The sequence below is a fragment of the Balaenoptera acutorostrata genome, chromosome 4, assembly GCF_949987535.1.
Source record: "Balaenoptera acutorostrata chromosome 4, mBalAcu1.1, whole genome shotgun sequence".
Taxonomy (NCBI): Eukaryota; Metazoa; Chordata; class Mammalia; order Artiodactyla; family Balaenopteridae; genus Balaenoptera; species Balaenoptera acutorostrata.
In genome coordinates, this window is record NC_080067.1 from 13022691 (window position 1) to 13046591 (window position 23901).

A 23901-nucleotide genomic window follows, 5' to 3' on the forward strand; every position below is an offset into this window, starting at 1 on the left:
AAACTGGTTTGGTGGTGCTGAACTCTCTTAGCTTTTGCTTGTCTGTAAAGGTTTTAATTTCTCCATCGAATCTGAATGAGATCCTTGCTGGGTAGAGTAATCTTGGTTGTAGGTTTTTCTCCTTCATCACTTTAAATATGTTCTGCCACTCCCTTCTGGCTTGCAGAGTTGCTGCTGAAATATCAGCTCTTAACCTTATGGGGATTCCCTTGTGTGTTATTTGTTGTTTTTCCCTTGCTGCTTTTAATATGTTTTCTTTATATTTAATTTTTGATAGTTTGATTAATATGTGTCTTGTCGTGTTTCTCCTTGAATTTATCCTGTATGGGACTCTCTGTGCTTCCAGGACTTGCTTAACTCTTTCCTTTCCCATATTAGGGAAGTTTTCAACTATAATCTCTTCAAATATTTTCTCAGTCCCTTTCTTTTTCTCTTCTTCTTCTGGGAACCCTATAATTCAAATGTTGGTGTGTTTAATTTTGTCCCAGAGGTCTCTGAGACTGTCCTCAGTTCTTTTCATTCTTTTTTCTTTATTCTGCTATGCAGTAGATATTTCCACTATTTTATCTTCCAGGTCTCTTATCCGTTCTTCTGCCTCAGTTATTCTGCTATTGTTCCCTTCTAGAGTATTTTTAATTTCATTTATTGTGTTTTTCATCATTGCTTGTTTCCTCTTTAGTTCTTCTACGTCCTTGTTAAATGTTTCTTGCATTTTGTCTATTCTATTTCCAAGATTTTGGATCATCTTTACTATCATTATTCTGAATTCTTTTTCAGGTAGACTGCCTATTTCCTCTTCATTTTTTAGGTCTGGTGTGTTTTTACCTTGCTCCTTCATCTGCTGCGTGTTTTTCTGTCTTCTCATTTTGCTTATCTTACTGTGTTTGGGGTCTCCTTTTTGCAGGCTCCAGATTTGTAGTTCCTGTTGTTTTTGATATCTGTCCCCAGTGGCTAAGGTTGGTTCAGTGGGTTGTGTAGGCTTCCTGGTGGAGGGGACTAGTGTCTGTGTTCTGGTGGATGAGGCTGGATCTTATCTTTCTGGTGGGCAGGTCCACGTCTGGTGGTGTGTTTTGGGGTGTCTGTGGCCTTACTATGATTTTAGGCAGCCTCTCTGCTAATGGATGGGGCTGTGTTCCTGTCTTGCTAGTTGTTTGGCATAGGGTGTCCAGCACTATAGCTTGGTGGTTGTTGAGTGAAGCTGGGTCTTGGTGTTGAGATGGAGATCTCTGGGAGATTTTCATCGTTTGGTATTACGTGGAGCTGGGCAGTCTCTTGTGGACCCGTGTCCTGCAGTTGGCTCTCCCACCTCAGAGGCACAACCGTGATACCTGGCTGGAGCACCAAGAGCCTTTCATCCACATGTCTCAGAATAAAAGGGAGGAAAAATAGAAAGAAAAAAAGAAAGAGGATAAAATAAAATAAAGATAAAATAAAATAAAGTTATTAAAATAAAAAAATAAAAAATAATTATTAAGAAACAAAGAAAAAAAATTTTTTAAGTAAAAAAAAAAAACAAACAATAAAACCCCCCAAAAAACGGATGGACAGAACCCTAGGACAAATGGTGAAAGCAAAGTTATACAGACAAAATCTCACACAGAAGCATACACATACACACTCTCAAAAAGAGGAAAAGGGGAAAAAATAATATATCTTGCTCCCAGAGTCCACCTCCTTAATTTGGGATGATTCGTTGTCTATTCAGGTATCCCACAATGCAGGTACATCAGGTTGTTTGTGGACCTTTAATCCGCTGCTTCTGAGGCTGCTGGGAGAAATTTCCCTTTCTCTTCTTTGTTCGCACAGCTCCTGCGTTTCAGCTTTGGATTTGGACCCGCCTTTGCATGTAGGTCGCCTGTGGGCATCTGTTCTTTGCTCAGACAGGCTGGGGTTAAAGGAGCAGCTGATTAGGGGGCTCTGGCTCACTCAGGCCGGGGGGAGGGAGGGGTAGGGAGGTGGGGCGAGCCTGCGGCAGCAGAGGCCGGCGTGACGTTGCAGCAGCCTGAGGCGCGCTGTGCGTTCTCCCGGGGAAGTTGTCCCTGGATCACGGGACCCTGGCCGTGGCGGGCTGCACAGGCTCCCAGGAGGGGCGGTGTGGATAGTGACCTGTGCTTGCACACAGGCTTCTTGGTGGCGGCAGCAGCAGCCTTAGCGTTTCATGCCCATCTCTGGGGTCTGCACTGATAGCCGCGGCTCGCGCCTGTCTCTGGAGCTCATTTAGGCGGCGCTCTGAATCCCCTCTCCTTCCGCGCCACGAAACAAAGAGGCAAGAAAAAGTCTCTTGCCTCTTCGGCAGCTGCAGACTTTTTCCCGGGCTCCCTCCCAGCTAGCTGTGGTGCGCTAACCCCTTCAGGCTGTGTTCATGCTGCCAACCCCAGTCCTCTCCCTGCGATCCGACCTCTGAAGCCCGAGCCTCAGCTCCCAGCCCCCGCCTGCCCCGGCGGGTGAGCAGACAAGCCTCTCGGGCTGGTGAGTGCTGGTCAGCACCGCTCCTCTGTGCAGGAATCTCTCCACTTTGCCCTCCGCACCCCTGTTGCTGCGCTCTCCTCCATGGCTCAGAAGCTTCCCCCCTCTGCCACCCACAGTTTCCACCCGCGAAGGGGCTTCCTAGTGTGTGGAAACCTTTCCTCCTTCACAGCTCCCTCCCACTTTTGCAGGTCCCGTCCCTATTCTTTTGTCTCTGTTGTTTCTTTTTTCTTTTGCCCTACCCAGGTACGTGGGGAGTTTCTTGCCTTTTGGGAGGTCTGACATCTTCTGCCAGCGTTCAGTGGGTGTTCTATAGGAGCAGTTCCACGTGTAGATGTATTTCTGATGTATCTGTGTTGAGGAAGGTGATCTCCACGTCTTACTCTTCCGCCATCTTCTCCTCCTTAGCCAAACGTTTAAATACCTTATGACCCAGTAATTCTATTTGTGAGGTGAAATATGAGTACCTATATCCAACAAAAGACATGTACAAAAATGACCATAGAAGCCTTATTTGTAATAGCCAAAACACAGAAAAATGTCCATTTACAGTTGAATTGTTAAATAAATTATGGTATAGTCATACAATGGGGTACTCTGCAATAAAAAAGAACACATGATTGATATGCACAATCTGATGAATCTCAGAGATGTGATGTTGGGTGAGGAAAACAGACACAAAAGAGTGGGTACTATATGGCTCCGTTTGTATGACGTTCAAAAACAGGCAAAACCAATGTCGGGTGAATCAGAATAGAGGTTATGTTTGGAAGGGAATTTCGACTGGAAGGGGAACAAAGAATCCTCCTGGGATGCTGGAAATGTTATACATCTTGATCTGGGTGGAGGATTACAAGTGTGATGTGTATGTAAAAGTTCATCAAGCCTAAGATTTATATACTTTAATGTAAATTATACTCAATTTAAAACAGGTGATAAGAGTGCCAAGAAAAGTACAATTTAAGTGCTATAGGACAGCAGTCCCCAACCTTTTTGGCACCAGGGACTGGTTTTGTGGAAGACAGTTTTTCCACGGACCAGGGGTGGGTGGGGGTGGTGGGGATGGTTCGGGCGGTAATCGAGCAATGGTGAGCGGCAGATGAAGCTTCACTCGCTCACCTGCCGCTCACCTCCTGCTGTGCGGCCCAGTTCCTAACAGGCCACAGGTCGGTACTGGTCCACGGCCCGGGGGTTGGGGATCCCTGCTATAGGAGCTCGGAAGAGGGAGTAATGCTTTTACTTGGGAGAATCAATGAAGGCTTCTTGGAAGGAGTGATATTTGAACCACGGTGCATTTTGAATATGGTAGAAGATGGGTCAGAACTTTCCAGTTAGGGAACAGAGTGAGCAAAGTCACAGAGCTGGGAAAACATCGTACTTTTAGGGTAAATGATGAGTGGTCCCATCATAAAGGCTCACTGGAGTACATGAATGGAGCTGTGAGTCAAGGTAGATCAGATTGTACATCAGATTGTAGATCTGATCAAATTAGATCAGATTATAGAGGGCTTTGTTTTGTAGCATAGACATTGATACCACAGAAACCTTCTGAATGGAGCTGTAGTGTGACCAGAACTTCAGGAGGATTAGATGATAAATTATAGGGGGGAGAGAGGGGGACTTGGGTTATCAACATGGAACCTTTATAATATCTATGCCTGAGGTTGTAAGACCTGAGCCAAGGTGACAGCACTGGGCAGCATGGAAGGGTGAGGGTGAATTCGACAAGCTGAAATGACCAAACTTGACATTAAGTAGGTTGTGAGGCATGCTAGGAGAAGGTCAAAGATGAACCTGTTCATCAGCTGAGGGTGAGCAAGAAGTTGGAAAGACAGGTTTGAAGCAATAGTGCTGAGTTTAATTATAAATATGCTTAGTGGAATATGGAGAGAAAGAGATATAGAGGGAGGAGAAGAAGGAGGTGGAGGAGGAGGAGACAGAGGGAGGGAAAGCAGAGGAAGGGGAAGGGCAAGGAGAAGGAGAATAAAACGTTAGAAGTGAGGGCCTAGATCTTGGGGAAAAAGAAAAATTTTCATTGTGCATGTGATGGTTAATTTTATGTCAATCTGAGTGAGCCATGAGTTGTTCTTGTAGCATATGGCATGGACACTTATAAATAATAATGTATAAAGCTAAGAGTATTCACAGTTCACTCAAAGCTACCTTGAGACTGTAGCACTAAAACTCCTTCCTCATGCTGTGTTAACACAAAACCCCAACCTCGGTGACTTAGGACAGTCATTTCTTTCTTTTGTTGCATATTGGCTGCAGATCAGCTGCAAGTCTTCCCATACCACTGCCTACTCTGAAGGAGCAGCTCTTGTCTGGGACATGCTTTCTCCTGGAAGAGGGAAAAGCAAGAGATTTATGGGAAACACTCAATGGTTCTTAAAGATTCTGCTCCGACATGACAGTTGCCTGGTCTGTTTGCATGCCATTGACCCAAACAAGTCACGTGACCAAGCCCAGTGGAGGTGCCTCTTCCTCCCAAGGCAGACACCTGCTGCCAGGCACGAGAGGTGCAAATATTTGGAAACAAGAATACAGCCTACCACAGTGCTTCCCTTAGTTTTCTGCTTAAATCTGTCAAACTATAACCAATAAAATAGATCTGTCTATGAAACATTATTCCAGCCTTTTCCTCTTATGGTCTAGAGCAGGGGTCCCCAATCCCTGGGCCATGGACCTGTACTTGTCTGTGGCCTGTTAGGAATCGGGCCACACAGCAGGAAGTGAGTGGCGGGCGAGCGAGCAAAGCTTCATCTGCCGCTCCCCATCTCTCCCCATCGCTCACATTACTGCCAGAACCATTACCCTCCTCTTCCGTGGAAAAATTATCTTCCACGAAACCGGTCCCTGGTGCCAAAAAGGTTGGGGACCGCTGGTCTAGAGTATATATTCAAATGCATTTTGAAAATTACATAGACTGCTTACAAATGAGTTAGGAAATTACTTTGGAAAAAAAGAAGAAGATGGATTTGGCTCTTCTGTTGCAAATTTCCTTGCAAATTTTTTTAGTGCATGTGGTGGTTAATTTTATGTGTCAAATTGAGTGGGCCGTGAGTTGCCCAGATTAAATATTGCTTCTGGGTGTGTCTGTGAGGGTGTTTCCAGATGGGATTGTAACAGGGAAGAGCCAATTTTGACTCCATGTTGGATCTGTTTCTTTGACTTCAGCCTTTGCTTTTTGTTGCTTTTGTTACTGTGATCACACATAATGGCCTGCCTCAGGAACACTACCCATGTGTGAGTGGCTGCAAGAAAGAAGAAATTACACATCCCCTCCCTGAGGCTGGCCATTCCAGGAGATGTTTTGCAAGGCCGTTGGCCCTTTTTACTTCCTCCCTGCCTCTCCCTCTCTGTTCTGCCTTTTTACTTTACTTCCCTCTCTAATTCTATAAAAGAAACTGGCATCCAGACCCTGATAAGATAGTGTTCTGAGAGGACCCTAGTCTGCCATCTTCTCAGTCTGCTGGCTTTCCGAATAAAGTCGCTAGTCCTTACCTCAATACCTCATCTCCTGATTTATTTGCCTGTTGGCAGTGAGCGGAGCGAGCTTGGCCTCGGTAACAGGATTAACATTTGGATCGGTGGACTCTATAGATTGCCCCCTCCAGTGTGGTTGGACACATCCATCCCTTGAAGGTCTGAATAAAACAAAAGGCAGAGGAAGGAGGAATTTGCCCCCTTTTTCCTGCCTCACTGGGGAGCTGGGGTGTCTCATCTCATCTTCTTCTGCCCTTGGACTGAAGGACCTAGATCATTGACTCACCTGGTCTCAGGTCTTCAGACTAGGACTGAATTACACCACCAGTTTTCCTGGGTCTTCAGCTTGCAGACAGCAGATCTTGGGACTTCTCAGCCTCCATAATTTCTTGAGCCAGTTCCTTATAATAAATCTCCATTTGTATCTATATCCATATCTGTATCTTCTATTGGTTCTGTTTCTCTGGAGAACCCTGACTAATACAGTGTAGCAGCAGAGGAGATAAAGAAGACCCTGGAAAAACTAAGAAGAATGAAGTTACAGAAGAAATGAAGATTTTGTTTACTCCTTTGGAGCTTTCCTGTACTTATTTTAATTTGGTTTATTTATACATTTGTAATATTCTAAATCTATGGCATATGGCATACACACTTATAAATAATGTGTTAAAAGCTGAGAATTTTCACAGTTCACTGAAAGCTGTCTTGAGAATGTAGCTCTAAGACTCCTTCCTCCCCCCCTGGGCCTGAACCTCTGGCAAGTAGACAGAGTTAAGTTTGTTAAAGCTGTTTGTGTCCAGAGGCTTGTCACCAAGTCCCCCAAGCCTCCATAAACTGGGCCAGTATTTGAGTGACTTAGAGCCTTTCTTCTTTTTGGTCCAATTAATTAGCTAATCTTTGAAATGTTGTCTCTGGATGCCACAGCAGAACTGGGCATGAGGGAACTTCTTGGGGGCAGAGACAAGAAGGCTCTGGGGGCAAAAAAGACTCCTCCTTTTTTGCCCCCAGTGCTAACACAGAAAGCACAAAACAAAAAAACACCCCCCCCCCAACTCACTTCTGTTGAAGGGGTTCTATTCAATTAGCCTAGATTTTTTAACATGAAGCACAGAGCAGCTTCTCTGCAGGGATCTCATTTGCTGGTGTTCTTGGTGCTTTCACAGTGGAGGAGAGAACAGGGCTGGGACACTTTACCTAAGATGAGTGCCTTGTCACCTAGCAACCCACACCTTTCCCCAGCCACTTGGTGAGGTATTGTGTTAGAATGGCTAAACATTTCCCAAAAGGTGGTATGAGGAATTCATTTTTAACGTAGTGAGGCTCCCAGGGAAAGGACCTACTAAATGTGACAGGGAATGGAGGTGTGCTCCCTCAGGTCTGGAGATGGAAAAGCAGAGAGAAATTGTGTCTGTGGTGTTGTGGAAGATTCCTGCTTTCTCCTGGTTCCCACTTCTTGGGATGTCCTGAGGTCACTTTTTCAAGGAGACCCCACTCCAGTACCAGGTATCGGCAACTCCTACTGTGTAGCTACGTTTGAGAAGGACCTGGCATCACCCCTGGCTTATAGCACAGAGGGCTTATCATGGTCCTGGGGGCCCAGGACACCAATGAGGAAGCCAAGCAGGAGCCGCTTCAGAGTCTAGGACGAAGGCCACATGGCAGAGACCAGCAACAGGAGCTGCCTGGGCTGTGCATCACCACGGAGCCATTGCTCATGCCAGCACCTTCGGCAAGAAGAGTCTGCAGGCCACCCTGAGACCCTGCTGGATAAATACAGACCTGTGGGGAGGGAGCTGAGGTTTCAGAAACTATTCAGATAAGGGCTTAAGGGGAAATGAAGGTTAAACTGTCCATACCGTCTCCACAGTCCTACTGTGGCTCAGGGCCTGAGAAACACTTGCTGTGGCTGCCTCCACAGACCTCACTCTGCTGTGGTCCTGGAGGCTGAGGGTTTGGACAATGGCCTGATGGGGTGTTGGAGGCAGGAACTCGACCACGGGTGTGACCACCACTATCATCCATTCTTAATCAGGACACTTAACTCTCTTGGGCATCATGAAAATAGAAATTATGGGGACATAGGTGGAGAGCTACTTGAGCTTTTTAGAAGAAAGATTTTATGTCAACTGTCTATATTGCTAGTCACCTTGTTATTTCTTGGACTTGATTTCTAAATACTTCAAAGGAAAGGATATTAACAAAGCACATGAAAGGACTTTCTTTCTGGAACCATTTTTGCTTACTGTAGCCACAAAGTCAAATTATACTTAAAAAATTTACCAGGTAGCTTGATATCTGGTCTGTTGCATATATTTTATTGTTCTATTACCACAGCACCAGCCAATTACTTCCCATAACTGCTTTCTAACATACCGTTTGCCTTGTTCTTAAAATACCTAGTGGTGATTTACTTATTTACATATTTATATATGTGGGGGCTGTTGATGTATTATATCTATAACTCATCTTCTACTTGCCTAGTCTAAGTATCAATATTATTTTTCAATACTTGAACTGAATATTTTTCACTAACCATTATTCCAATTTCTAAATCTTTTTTTCTGCTGCATCTTATCTGCTTTCAAACATATCTAATGAATTCTTAATTTTAATTATATTTGTTTCAATTCTAGAATTTCCATTCAGTTCTTTTAAAAAATTGTTTATAGAATCTAGTTTTCTCATTGTGTCATTTAGTTCCTTAAACATATCATAGTTACTTTAAAATCCTTGTCCAATAGTTCCAGTAGGTGGATCACATATGGATTTGTTTCTTTTTGTTTGTTTTGTTTTTGGTCATTTGGTCTTGTCTCTTGGCATGCCTGTAGTTTTTGAGTGAATGTTGGACAATATATGTAAAATAGTGTAGAGATGTTGGATGATATTATCTTCCTCTGGGGAGGATTTGATTTTTTTTGCTGGCTGGTAGTAGATGCAGATCACCTTGATCCAATTAGGACTGAGATAGTTTAAGGCTAGGTTTGTGAGGGCTGGCCTATTTCCAGTTTGCCTTTATTTCCAGTGTTCAGGGTTTTTAGCTGAAGGCTTTAGTTATTTACCAAGACTCCTCCTCAGCTTTGTGAATCTACTGAAAACTCTGCTTAGTTTTTTACCTCTTAGCAGCTGCTTTCTCTATATTTTTTTTTTATTTTTACAAGAGATAAATAGACTGACACCAAGCATTGTACATGGATGACCACAACAAAAGCAACAATGATTGCAATTACCAAACATGAAACACACTCATACTATGTCATAATATTGACATTCAGTCCAGTAATCCTCCACTGTAACAGCTCCTTTACTTTGCAGTGAAAATTGATTTGTATATTCTTTGCCTCTGAGTCCTTGTGGGATTTTTTTTTTAATTCAGACAGAAAGTCACAAAAATTATACTCATCCTCATCAGTTCACTCAGTCCCATGTAATTAATTTTTTTTTCATCTTGATCTTTTGTTAGCACTTTTATGAGTTCATCAGTTTTTCATTAGAGTTCTGAAAATGCTTATTCATTCAGTTCAGCAGTACAGTCAGTTACCAGAAACCTGTACTTGTCAGAGTCTTTTCCATGAATTTCTTGAAGATGAAACCCTTTTATAGGAACATACTTGCAAAATCATCAGAGTACACCCAGAACTGTCTGTAAATGACAGAAGACTTAAAAATGACCATGGTTAAAGATTTGATGAAAGTTCATAATAATGCAGTTGACAAGAAAATTAGTTATTTCTGAGATATACATTTTAAAGTAATAACTAGGATTATTACTTATAACCTTATACCAGAACATATAAGATTTTTAGAAGTTTCCTGTAATGTCTGAAACATTTATATTAACATATTTCCATACATATTTCCATACAAATACAAATATAAGATTTTTAGAAATTTCATGTAATGTCTGAAACATTTATATTAACATATTTCCATACATATTTCCATACAAATACAAATATAACATTTTTAGAAATTTCATGTAATGTCTGAAACATTTATATTAACATATTTCCATACAAATAACCCAATGAAAGTTTAGTATTAGTTGTTTTGTTTGTTTTTTTATACTGCAGGTTCTTATTAGGCATCAGTTTTATACACATCAGTGTATACATGTCAATCCCAATCGCCCAATTCAGCACACCACCATCCCCACCTCACCGCAGTTTTCCCCCCTTGGTGTCCATATGTCCATTCTCTACATCTGTGTCTCAACTTCTGCCCTGCAAACTGGCTCATCTGTACCATTTTTCTAGGTTCCACATACATGCATTAATATACGATATTTGTTTTTCTCTTTCTGACTTACTTCACTCTGTATGACAGTCTCTAGATCCATCCACGTTTCAACAAATGACTCAATTTCGTTCCTTTTTATGGCTGAGTAATATTCCATTGTATATATGTACCACAACTTCTTTATCCATTCGTCTGTTGATGGGCATTTAGGTTGCTTCCATGACCTGGCTATTGTAAATAGTGCTGCAATGAACATTCGGGTGCATGTGTCCTTTTGAATTACGGTTTTCTCTGGGTATATGCCCAGTAGTGGGATTGCTGGGTCATATGGTAATTCTATTTTTAGTTTTTTAAGGAACCTCCATATGTGGCTGTATCAATTTACATTCCCACCAACAGTGCAAGAGGGTTCCCTTTTCTCCACACCCTCTCCAGCATTTGTTGTTTGTAGATTTTCTGATGATGCCCATTCTAACAGGAGTGAGGTGATACCTCATTGTAGTTTTGATTTGCATTTCTCTAATAATTAGTGATGTTGAGCATCTTTTCATGTGCTTCGTGGCCGTCTGTATGTCTTCTTTGGAGAAATGTCTATTTAGGTCTTCTGCCCATTTTTGGATGGGGGTGTTTGTTTCTTTGATATTGAGCTGAATGAGCTGTTTATATATTTTGGAGATTAATCCTTTGTCCGTTGATTCATTTGCAAATATTTTCTCCCATTCTGAGGGTTGTCTTTTTGTCTTGTTTATGGTTTCCTTTGCTGTGCAAAAGCTTTGTAGTTTCATTAGGTCCCACTTGTTTATTTTTGTTTTTATTTCCATTACTCTAGGAGGTGGATCAAAAAAGATCTTGCTGTGATTTATGTCAAAGAGTGTTCTTCCTATGTTTTCCTCTAAGAGTTTTATAGTGTCCAGTCTTATATTTAGGTCTCTAATCCATTTTGAGTTTATTTTTGTGTATGGTGTTAGGGAGTATTCTAATTTCATTCTTTTACATGTAGCTGTCCAGTTTTCCCAGCACCACTTATTGAAGAGACTGTCTTTTCTCCATTGTATATCTTTGCCTCCTTTGTCATAGATTAGTTGACCATAGGTGCGTGGGTTAATCTCTGGGCTTTCTATCTTGTTCCATTGATCTATGTTTCTGTTTTTGTGCCAGTACCATATTGTCTTGATTACTGTAGCTTTGTAGTATAGTCTGAAGTCAGGGAGTCTGATTCCTCCAGCTCCATTTTTTTGCCTCAAGACTGCTTTGGCTATTCGGGGTCTTTTGTGTCTCCATACAAATTTTAAGATGATTTGTTCTAGCTCCGTAAAAAATGCCATTGGTAATTTGATAGGGATTGCATTGAATCTGTAGATTGCTTTGGGTAGTATACTCATTTTCACAATGTTGATTCTTCCAATCCAAGAACATGGTATATCTCTCCATCTATTTGTATCATCTTTAATTTCTTTCATCAGTGTCTTATAGTTTTCTGCATACAGGTCTTTTGTCTCCCTAGGTAGGTTTATTCCTAGGTATTTTATTTTTTTTGTTGCAATGATAAATGGGAGTGTTTCCATAATTTCTCTTTCAGATTTTTCATCATTAGTGTATAGGAATGCAAGAGATTTCTGTGCATTAATTTTGTAACCTGCAACTTTACCATATTCATTAATTAGCTCTAGCAGTTTTCTGGTGGCAGTTTTAGGATTCTCTATGTATAGTATCATGTCATCCGCAAACAGTGACAGTTTTACTTCTTCTTTTCCAATTTGTATTCCTTTTATTTCTTTTTCTTCTCTGATTGCCGTGGCTAGGACTTCCAGAACTATGTTGAATAATAGTGGTGAGAGTGGACATCCTTGTCTCGTTCCTGATCTTAGAGGAAATGCTTTCAGTTTTTCACCATTGAGAATGATGTTTGCTGTGGGTTTGTCGTATATGGCCTTTATTATGTTGAGGTAGGTTCCCTCTATGCCCACTTTCTGGAGAGTTTTTATCAGAAATGGGTGTTGAATTTTGTCAAAAGCTTTTTCTGCATCTATTGAGATGATCATATGGTTTTTCTTCTTCAATTTGTTAATATGGTGTATCACATTGATTGATTTGCGTATATTGAAGAATCCTTGCATCCCTGGGATAAATCCCACTTGATCGTGGTGTATGATCCTTTTAATGTGTTGTTGGATTCTGTTTGCTAGTATTTTGTTGAGGATTTTTGCATCTATATTCATCAGTGATATTGGTCTGTAATTTTCTTTTTTTGTAGTGTCTTTGTCTGGTTTTGGTATCAGGGTGATGGTGGCCTCATAGAATGAGTTTGGGAGTGTTCCTTCTTCTGCAATTTTTTGGAAGAGTTTGAGAAGGATGGGTGTTAGCTCTTCTCTAAATGTTTGATAGAATTCACCTGTGAAGCCATCTGGTCCTGGACTTTTGTTTGTTGGAAGATTTTTAATCACAGTTTCAATTTCATTACTTGTGATTGGTCTGTTGATATTTTCTGTTTCTTCCTTATTCAGTCTTGGAAGGTTATACCTTTCTAAGAATTTGTCCATTTCTTCCAGGTTGTCCATTTTATTGGCATAAAGTTGCTTGTAGTAGTCTCTTAGGATGTTTTGTATTTCTGCGGTGTCTGTTGTAACTTCTCCTTTTTCGTTTCTGAATTTATTGATTTGAGTCCTCTCCCTCTTTTTCTTGATGAGTCTGGCTAATGGCTTATCAATTTTGTTTATCTTCTCAAAGAACCAACTTTTAGTTTTATTGATCTTTGCTATTGTTTTCTTTGTTTCTATTTCATTTATTTCTGCTCTGGTCTTTATGATTTCTTTCCTTCTGCTAACTTTGGGTTTTGTTTGTTCTTCTTTCTCTAGTTTCTTTAGGTGTAAGGTTAGATTGTTTACTTGAGATTTTTCTTGTTTCTTTAGGTAGGCTTGTATAGCTATAAACTTCCCTCTTAGAACCGCTTTTGCTGCATCCCATAGGTTTTGGGTCGTCGTGTTTTCATTGTCATTTGTCTCTAGGTATTTTTTTATTTCCTGTTTGATTTCTTCAGTGATCTCTTGGTTATTTAGTAACGTATTGTTTAGCCTCCATGTGTTTGTCTTTTTTACGTTTTTTTCCCTGTAATTCATTTCTAATCTCATAGCGTTGTGGTCAGAAAAGATGCTTGATATGATTTCAATTTTCTTAAATTTACTGAGGCTTGATTTGTGACCCAAGATGTGATCTATCCTGGAGAATGTTCCGTGCGCACTTGAGAAGAACGTGTAATCTGCCGTTTTTGGATGGAATGTCCTATATATATCAATTAAATCTATCTGGTCTATTGTGTCATTTAAAGCTTGTGTTTCCTTATTTATTTTCATTTTGGATGATCTGTCCATTGGTGTAAGTGAGGTGTTAAAGTCCCCCACTATGATTGTGTTACTGTCGATTTCCTCTTTTATAGCTGTTAGCAGTTGCCTTATGTATTGAGGTGCTCCTATGTTGGGTGCATATATATTTATAATTGTTATATCTTCTTCTTGGATTGATCCCTGGATCATTATGTAGTGTCCTTCCTTGTCTCTTGTAACATTCTTTATTTTAAAGTCTATTTTATCTGATATGAGTATAGCTACTCCAGCTTTCTTTTGATTTCCATGTGCATGGAATATCTTTTTCCATCCCCTCACTTTCAGTCTGTATGTGTCCCTAGGTCTGAAGTGGGTCTCTTGTAGACAGCATATATATGGGTCTTGTTTTTGTATCCATTCAGCCAGTCTATGTCTTTTGGTTGGGGCATTTAATCCATTCACGTTTAAGGTAATTATCGATATGTATGTTCCTATGACCATTTTCTTAATTGTTTTGGGTTTGTTTTTGTAGGTCCTTTTCTTCTCTTGTGTTTCCCACTTAGAGAAGTTCCTTTAGCATTTGTTGTAGAGCTGGTTTGGTGGTGCTGAATTCTCTTAGCTTTTGCTTGTCTGTAAAGCTTTTGATTTCTCCATCGAATCTGAATGAGATCCTTGCCGGGTAGAGTAATCTTGGTTGTAGGTTCTTCCCTTTCATCACTTTAAGTATATCATGCCACTCCCTTCTGGCTTGCAGAGTTTCTGCTGAGAAATCAGCTGTTAACCTTATGGGAGTTCCCTTGTATGTTATTTGTCGTTTTTCCCTTGCTGCTTTCAGTAATTTTTCTTTGTCTTTAATTTTTGCCACTTTGATTACTATGTGTCTCGGCGTGTTTCTCCTTGGGTTTATTCTGTATGGGACTCTCTGCGCTTCCTGGACTTGGGTGGCTATTTCCTTTCCCATGTTAGGGAAGTTTTCGACTATAATCTCTTCAAATATTTTCTCTGGTCCTTTCTCTCTCTCTTCTCCTTCTGGGACCCCTATAATGCGAATGTTGTTGCGTTTAATGTTGTCCCAGAGGTCTCTTAGGCTGTCTTCATTTCTTTTCATTCTTTTTTCTTTAGTCTGTTCTGCAGCAGTGAATTCCACCATTCTGTCTTCCAGGTCACTTATCCGTTCTTCTGCCTCAGTTATTCTGCTATTGATTCCTTCTAGTGTAGTTTTCATTTCAGTTATTGTATTGGTCATCTCTGTTTGTTTGTTCTTTAATTCTTCTAGGTCTTTGTTAATCATTTCTTGCATCTTCTCAATCTTTGCCTCCATTCTTATTCCGAGGTCCTGGATCATCTTCACTATCATTATTCTGAATTCTTTTTCTGGAAGGTTGCCTATCTCCACTTCATTTAGTTGTTTTTCTGGGGTTTTTTCTTGTTCCTTCATCTGGTACATAGCCCTCTGCCTTTTCATCTTCTCTGTCTTTCTGTAACTGTGGTTTTTGGACCACAGGCTGCAGGATTGTAGTTTTTCTTGCTTCTGTTGTCTGCCCTCTGGTGGTTGAGGCTATCTAAGAGGCTTGATGGGAGGCTCTGGTGGTGGGTAGAGCTGACTGTTGCTGTGGCGGTCAGAGCTCAGTAAAACCTTAATCCCCTTGACTGTTGATGGGTGGGGCTGGGTTCCCTCCCTGTTGCTGTGGCGGTCAGAGCTCAGTAAAACCTTAATCCACTTGACTGTTGATGGGTGGGGCTGGGTTCCCTCCCTGTTGGTTGTTTTGCCTGAGGCAACCCAACACTGGAGCCTACCCGTGCTCTTTGGTGGGGTTAATGGCAGACTCTGGGAGGGCTCACGCCAAGGAGAACTTCCCAGGACCTCTGCTGCCAGTGTCCTTATCCCCACGGTGAAACAGAGCCACCACTTGCCTCGGCAGGAGACCCCCCAACACCAGCAGGTATGTCTGGTTCAGTCTCCCCCAGGGTCACTGCTCCTTCCCCTGCGTCCCGATGCACACATTACTTTGTGTGTGCCCTCCAAGAGTGGGGTCTCTGTTTCCCCCAGTCCTGTCACAGTCCTGCAATCAATTCCCACTAGACTTCAAAGTCTGATTCTCTAGGAATTCCTCCTCCTGTTGCCGGACCCCCAGGTTGGGAAGCCTGACGTGGGGCTCAGAACCTTCACTCCAGTGGGTGGACTTCTGTGGTATAAGTGTTCGCCAGTCTGTGAGTCACCCACCCAGCAGTTATGGGATTTGATTTTACTCTGATTGCGCCCCTCCTACCGTCTCACTGTGGCTTCTCCTCTGTCCTTGGACATGGGGTATCCTCCTTGGTGAAGTCCAGGGTCTTCCTGTCAATGATTGTCCAGCAGCCAGTTGTGATTCTGGAGCTCTCGCAAGAGGGAGTGAGTGCACGTCCTTCTACTCCGCCATCTTGGTTAATCTCCAGCAGCTGCTTTCTCCTGAATGTCTTGCCCCTGAGTAGCTTAGGATTCAGCAAATGCCTCAGAATAAAATCTATTCACAATGTCAGACTTACTTCTCTTTTGTTCCCTTTTCTCTGGAAAATTTGCCCCCCGAGTCCTGGCTGCCTTTTGTATCTCTGAACTACAGTTTTTGTTTTCCAACCTCAGTGAAACTGCTGCAAGCTCTGGGCCACGACACTCTGCTTCTGCCAAATGCCTGAGAAGAAAACACAGTGGGAAGTGCTTGCTCATCTCAGTGCATCTCTTTTCTTTTAGGTTCTGGCCCCTCAAGTGCTGCCTGCCTTTGTTCGCCTTGAGTGATCTCTGATATCTTCAAAGAGCTGTTAAAAAATTTACCCAAATTTTACATTGTTTAAATTTTGCAGTGGTCTCGATACAACTGTGGAAGGTGGGCGATTTAGTGTGATATAAGCTTACTTCATCATAGTTGGAAGCTGAGGTCTTAATCTTGAGTTTTTTATTTCAATGGTCACATTTTCCCCTGAGATATTCTATTTGGTTGTTTCTCAAATCAGCATCATCTTTTTTTGATAATATTCTGTTTCTATCTCGTGTTTTCTATTCTTTATTATTTTAATCATTTGAAATATACTTATTTTATAGTTTATATCCTATTAAGTTATCTGAAATTCTCAGGGGTTTATTTATTTATTTATTTTATTGGAGTAAAATTGCTTTACAATGTTGTTAGTTTCTGCTGTACAACGTAGTGAATCAGCTATATGTATACCTATATCCCCTCCCTCTTGGACCTCCCTCCCACCCCCCCATGCCACTCATCTAGGACGTCACAGAGCACTGAGCTGAGCTCCCTGTGCTCTACAGCAGGTTCCCCCTAGTTATCTGTTTTACACATGGTAGTGTATTTATGTCAAACCTAATCTCCCAATTCATCCCACCCTCCCCTACCCCACTTTGTCCACATGTTCGTTCTCTACATCTACATCTCTATTCCTGCCCTACAAATAGGTTCCTCTGTATTATTTTCTAGATTCCACATATATGCATTAATATACGATATTTATTTTTCTCTTTCTGGATTACTTCACTCTGTATGACAGACTCTAGGTCCATCCACATCTCTACAAATGACCCAATTTTGTTCCTTTTTATGGCTGAGTAATGTTCCATATGTATATATGTACCACAGCCTCTTTATCCATTCACCTACTGTTGGACATTTAGGTTGTTTCCATGTCCTGGCTACTGTAAATAGTGCTGCAATGAACATTGGGGTACATGTCTCTTTGAATTATGGTTTTCTCAGGTTATATGCCCAGTAGTGGGATTGCTGGCTCATATGGTAGTTCTATTTTTAGTTTTTTAAGGAACCTCCATACTGTTCTCCATAGTGGCTGTATCAATTTACATTCCCACCAACAGTGCAAAAGGGTTCCTGTTTCTCCACACCCTCTCCAGCATTTATTGTTTGTAGATTTTTTGTTGATGGCCATTCTGACAAGTGTGAGGTGATACCTCATAGTTTTGATTTGCATTTCTCTAATAATTAGTGATGTTGAGCAGCTTTTCACGTGCCTCTTGGCCATCTGTAAGTCTTCTTCGGTAAAATGTCTATTTAGGTCTTCTGCCCATTTTTTAATTGGGTTGTTTGTTTTTTTGACATTGAGCTCCATGAGCTGTTTGTATATTTTGGAGATTAATCCTTTGTCCATTGCTTCATTTGCAAATATTTTCTCCCATTCTGAGGGTTGTCTTTTCATCTTGTTTATGGTTTCCCTTGCTCTGCAAAAGCTTTTAAGTTTAATTAGGTCCCATTTGTTTATTTTTGTTTTTATTTCCATTACTGTAGGAGGTGGATGAAAAAAGATCTTGCTGTGGTTTATGTCAAAGTGTGTTTTCCTCTCAGAGTTTTATAGTGTCTGGTCTTATATTTAGGTCTTTAATCCATTTGGAGTTTATTTTTGTGTATGGAGTTAGGTAGTGTTCTAATTTCATTTTTTTACATGTAGCTCTCCAGTTTTAACAGCACCGCTTATTGAAGAGGCTGTCTTTTCTCCACTGTATGTTCTTGCTTCCTTTGTCATAAATTAGGTGACCATATGTGTGTGGGTTTATCTCTGGGCTTTCTATCCTGTACCATTGATCTATATTTCTGTTTTTGTACCAGTACCATACTGTCTTGATTACTGTAGCTTTGAAGTATAGTTTTATTATATATTATCTGCTGATTCAGTTTGCATTTGCTTCTGCCAGATACCTCAAGAGGGTACTAACAGCTGAGAACCAATTTTTATGTTAATTTCTTGGTTTGGGATGTCTTAAGCCATACAGCTATTGCATATTTGAATTCCAAATGTAAGTGAGCAGAGAGACATGGTTGCAAAATATGAAGGGAGAGATTTTTTTCCTCCATTTTGTTTACTTGTGAGTGAATGTTTCTTGGGTCATATTTTCACTTAAGATATGGACTGCATATAGGATTCTGACTTTAGGTGTTTATATTATTTCCAACTCTCCACATTACATGGCCTCAAGGTCTTGGCTGCTGTGAGTTCTGAGTTGCTCGGGCTGCTGAGACATCAGCACCTATTGCTCCCTCTGATTTTCAGTTTTCTTTTTGTATAATCCCAAAGGATTTGCCTCATTTTCTTGGGGGTTCAGCTGTGTTATATGTGAAGAGACTTACATACTTTATTCAACATTTCTGGGTGTTTTTTTAGGCAAAGGTTTTCAAGTTGTCTGATTTTTCATAATTTCAGAAATGAAAATCTTAACTGACATAATTTACATTGCTGTTTACAGTAAAACTTGTTAAGTGTTATCTATTATTAAATACCATCATCAACATTATTTCCACATATATATAAAATGTGAACATTTGGATTATAATATATATAGTATATTATAAATATAAAGATATAATATATATGCATGTAATAGATTATATATAGTATATAATAGATTATAAAGCTTTGTGATAACTCCTCTGTGAACTGGGTATATGGTTACTGGATATAGTACAATGTAGATCATGCTACTAAAACACAATAAAATCTGGCCTATTGAAATAGTTGGAAGCACATCACCCTTCTCTCAATTACATGTTTCTCTGTCTTTAAAACCTTTGTTTTAAAACTCTGATTTTCTTAGTGAAATTAGATAATGTTGTGACTTTGAAGCTTTTGAACATTGAAAGATATATCTCTGGGAGTGTATATTTATGTGTGAATCACTTCACATTCACTCATATATATTATTTATATTTGGATTTTAAAATTTTATATTTGCATGAAATTGTATATCCTTTTTTTCCTTTTGTAGGAGGATACTTCATCAAGACTTGAAATCAAAGAATATATTTCTAAAAAATAATCTACTTAAAATTGGTAAGATTTTAAGAAATATGTATTCTATGAGAGAGTATATTCTAGATGTTATTAATATATCAAATTGGAGTATAAAGTACCTAAAAGTGTTAGAATAATCATTGGTTTATTCAAACTTACTAAATTTTTGTTCTTGATTGGTTGTGCTCAACAACAAAAAACCCAATTATTTTGTTTCTGATTATCTGATATAAACTGAGGTATAAAACATTTGCTACATATTACATAGATTCAACAAATATCTTCTGAGTTCCTATTCCATGCCATGCACTAACCATTAATAAATGATTAGACTTGTTTTACTAGTTTGATTACTACAGTTTTCCCACTCCCCCACTTATTTTATCACAAGCAATTAGCAGTTATCACAGATAATTAAAATGTTGATATAGTTAGTTCTCCTTTAGAACTGTACCTACACTCATAACAGCTACTGGATTGTTTGATCTTATGTAGGTGTTCTTAGAGGGGGAAACATAAAATCATGCAACTAATTAGGCAAGTATACCGAAGCTGATAGATTCAAATTTTTATAGACATGTTCTTGAAAAGTCTCAGGTTTTTTGTTTAAAATTTCTTTATTGTAAATGAAGAACAAACTCTCCCCCCTCAGATAAAAGTGCAAGTCATTATATTCAGTGCTTCCAGAATCATTCTGTTTGTTGTTATTCAGACTTGAAATAGCTTTTTGTTTCAAGTTGCTGGTTTTCCATAATTCGAGAAAAAACGTTTTAGCTTACATAATTCACTTTCCTGTCTTCAAAGTCTTCTTTCTCCTATAAGGCTTTTATTTTTAAAGCTATTCACCAGTATTGTATAATTTAAAATGTGTGACTTTTCTTTCCCTTTAAAATGGTATGAATCATTGCATATTAAAATTGTCAAATTAGACAGTTGTTAATTTCCAGCACAGTACTGATTTTTGTGTTTTAAAGTATTCATAAAAATTATTATTTCAAGGGGATTTTGGAGTTTCTCGACTCTTAAGGGGATCCTGTGATCTAGCCACCACTTTAACTGGAACTCCCCATTATATGAGCCCGGAGGCTCTGAAACACCAAGGCTATGACACAAAGTCGGATATCTGGTGAGTGTGCATGGGCTGGTCCAGGTGCCTTATTCATTTGCTACCCTGAGAGATGGTGCATTTTGTTTTTAGGCTCATTTACTTACTACGTACACTCACTTTTATCCCTTTTAAATATTAGTTATTCTGTGAGCAGTGTAAAAGAAGGTCTTTTGGATTAGAAACTTGATATATCCCATTAAATTGATTTCAAAAATTCTCTTTATTCATAGATTAACTGGTTGGTTTAGATTTTTTTCTCCTTGAACCACGAGGGAAATTTCCTAATGTATTATAAACATTAAATTTTGATATGTTTCTGCTAGTCTATTACATAAAGCATTTGTAATTCTAAACACTGTGCTTTATTTTTTTTTAAGGTTAACTTCCACCTCTGTGGGGAATATATAGCTTACCTTTAATTTTTGTCTTCTGGTTGCTTTTAAGAATTTTTACTAAAGATATTAGCCTTAAGGATCAACTTAAATTAAAAAAATTCTGGGTTTTCGCTGATAGATACATTTGAGATTTCTCAGCTTCTTTGAGCTCTGTTCCAAAGGAATTTCTCCTTCCTCTTTGGGGAACCAGTTTAAATCTCAGTGCAAGAAGCCATGTGGAAAATTGTATTCTGTTGATAGCAATAGATCCTAATTGGGGAAAATTTCCTTTCCTTTGAAGAGGAATCTTATATAATTTTCAACTTGTTAAGGGTTGAAAGGACAATTTAGCTGAGAACTTGTTAATTAAGTAAATAATTATTGTATGCAAATCAACTAAAGTAGTTCTGAGCTTTCAAAGATGAGCAGTGTGAAATATTGTGCCCACTTCATTCTTCTAAAGAAGATAAAGTAGAAAGTTACCTTTTCTCTGGTTAGGGAAAAATAAGCACAGCAGGGGTTATGCCTTGGGATTTTCAACAAGGTCATTATTCCTGTTCTTGCTGTGGTCCCTCCCAAGTGGGAGAGAACACTGTCACGATTAAGTCTGGCTGGGGCAGATCCCTATCCATCCTGCCCCTTCAATCACTCTTGGTATTATACATTTCTAGGTTCTTCAGTGGTTTTTTTCATTGTTAACTAGTTTCCCCCCTGGTGGTCTTTTCCAATTCACCTATCATCTTTTCTCAGTCACAACCTTCCCTGATTCCCTCCAAAAACAAAAACAAAAACCAGAAAAAACCCACAAATATATGTTCAGATGAATGAGTTTCTTTACACTTTGCTTTATTGAACATCTACTATTTGCCCATGGCTGTTCAATAGCCCTTAGGGTATAAAATCAAAAGTGATAGGATTCCTGACCCTCAGGAAAAATCTTCTTGCTCTTTTTGGTGTACCTTTCTCCAGTTAGAGAAAAACTAATCTTGGACTTTGGATTGAATTTGAGTTACATACCTAAATCTCTCTTCACACTTATTTTTATTATTATTATGGACATTTTAAAATAGATTTAAATATAAAATTTCTTCATGATTAAGTTTACATGGTATCTCAGGAAGATGTTACATCATGTCATTTGAATGAAGAGTAAATTAATTTTATGAAGCTCATCATTTAAGTCTTGGAATTATGTATAGCAAGAAAGTTGACTCCTTTTGACAGGTGTCTATATTTGCTTGCCAAATCGGATGGACGTCACCTAGAAAACCGAGGCAAAGGAGCCCACAGAGAGGAGGGCATAGAGTCTTTTGTTTCAGTTGTGTCTGTCTTACTTCTTTAAAAAAAAAAAAAAACCAAAAACATAAAACAAAAAACTGTTTCTAGTATTGCATGAAGAATCATAGGAATATCAGACAGTATTGCTATAATGTTTTAGGCTTACAAAAATGATATCTGACTCAGGCAAAACTTAAAGAAGCCAACACCTTCCAAATATAGAAATGCAGGAGAATTTTAATATATTTTTGCAAGCATTAGGTTAGCTCTCTTTGCAGAGATTACCAACTACTCAGCAAGTTCTAGGTAAGGATTCATCATCATCATGACCCCAAATAACCACCTTATTATGAATTTAGTAATTACCTTGGTTGTATCCAAATCAAAATGGGCTTATCTGGTAATGAAACGTCTATTGTTGAACCTAAAGTGGAAAGAATAACAGAGAAATATAAATTATAGTGGCAGATATATAAGTGTAGTCAGTCATCTTTGGGAGACACTCTTAGAAAATTTAGATTGAATCGGGTTGAGAATTTTTCCACTGAATCCACTGAACAGATGTGTAGCATCTGTTTACTGTGGAATATTGTCTTAGGATTGGAAACAATCCTAATAATTGACAGGTGTTTTGCGTTAGCACTAATGGCTGTATATATTTATTTATAATGCTTAAAGAAGAAGAATTGTTATAATACTAACTATATTTTCATCTGTTAATGCTCGCCCATATGTAACCTTATCCTCCTTCTGCAACCTGCTTAAAACTTTTGGGATTCATTTATTTACAGCAATCAAGTACAGGAAGTCCCTTTCTTAAAAGTGAGTTAGGATCTAAAAGTTTATAAACAATTATTTGGAAAGTTAGGATAATTAGGTTCACTGAGGACAATATTTTGAACATGGCTGATTTGTATAAGCTATTGCTGAACATTTTTTTCCCCCACAGGAAAAATGTAATATATGAGTTGGGTTCCTAGACTAGTTCTTTAAATTGGTTTAAACTATGAATAGTTAGATCTTATTATTTTTGTAGGGGAAACAAATAAAGGACAATGACAATACTATTGGAATAATGGTACTGTAATTAAGCAGAAAGGAAACAGAGTATTCATTGTTGGCCTTATTTGTCATGTTGTGAGAGGTCACCAGATAGCCATACATTCTTTGGGTGATTTAAGTGGAGTTAATGGTGGTGGGGAAAGTATAATGGGATGCTCTCAAAGTTTTGTTCAGGGGTCTGGTATGGTAGTTGACTGGGTAGGGGACACTGGAGGAGTCTAGTTCACACCCAACATTGGAGTCAGAGTGTAGTGACTGTGGATGGAAATGTTAGACAAGGCTTAGCTTCAGGTGGAAGAAAACAAAGAGGAACCAGCACCTGCCTGGTCTGCCAGGACTAAGAAAGTATCCTCACAGAAGAGCATTCCCAGGGTAGACAGGGGAAGGGAGTAGAGAGGAAAACAAGCCTGTTTTCTGGTGACGGATTTAGGAAAAGGGAGAAACAGGCCAACCTGACAGCAGGTTCTGTAGCTAATGTGGGGCCTCAAGTAGCTGGCAGCCAGCAGCCCCATCAGCTGCCTCTCGGTGAAGGAAGCTCTCACCTGCCCATGTTCTGGGCACTTCTTGTGTGGCTTCAGAGCAAACTGTTGGACAGCTTCACCTTCCTGGGGAGTGAGGCTTCTTGGAGAGTGAGGACTGGCATCATTATTTTCACTCAGCAGAAGCTGAGATAGGGAAACACTTAAGTCAGCGGCAGTAAATTTGAGTATTAATATATTTTTTCAATGATGAGCATGAAATGATTGATACAAACTCTGCAGATAATGTTAGCCTGGACTGGTGGATTTTT

General features: G+C 39.6%; 1 protein-coding gene across 1 annotated transcript in view; it reads left to right on the forward strand.

The window, feature by feature from the left end:
- The window catches only part of NEK11 (NIMA related kinase 11), a 289042-nt gene that overhangs the window by 81156 nt on the left and 183985 nt on the right, over positions 1 to 23901 (forward strand). The window contains 2 exon segments of the mRNA XM_057545576.1: positions 19264 to 19328; positions 20289 to 20415. Coding sequence (XP_057401559.1) covers positions 19264 to 19328; positions 20289 to 20415 — 192 coding nt within the window.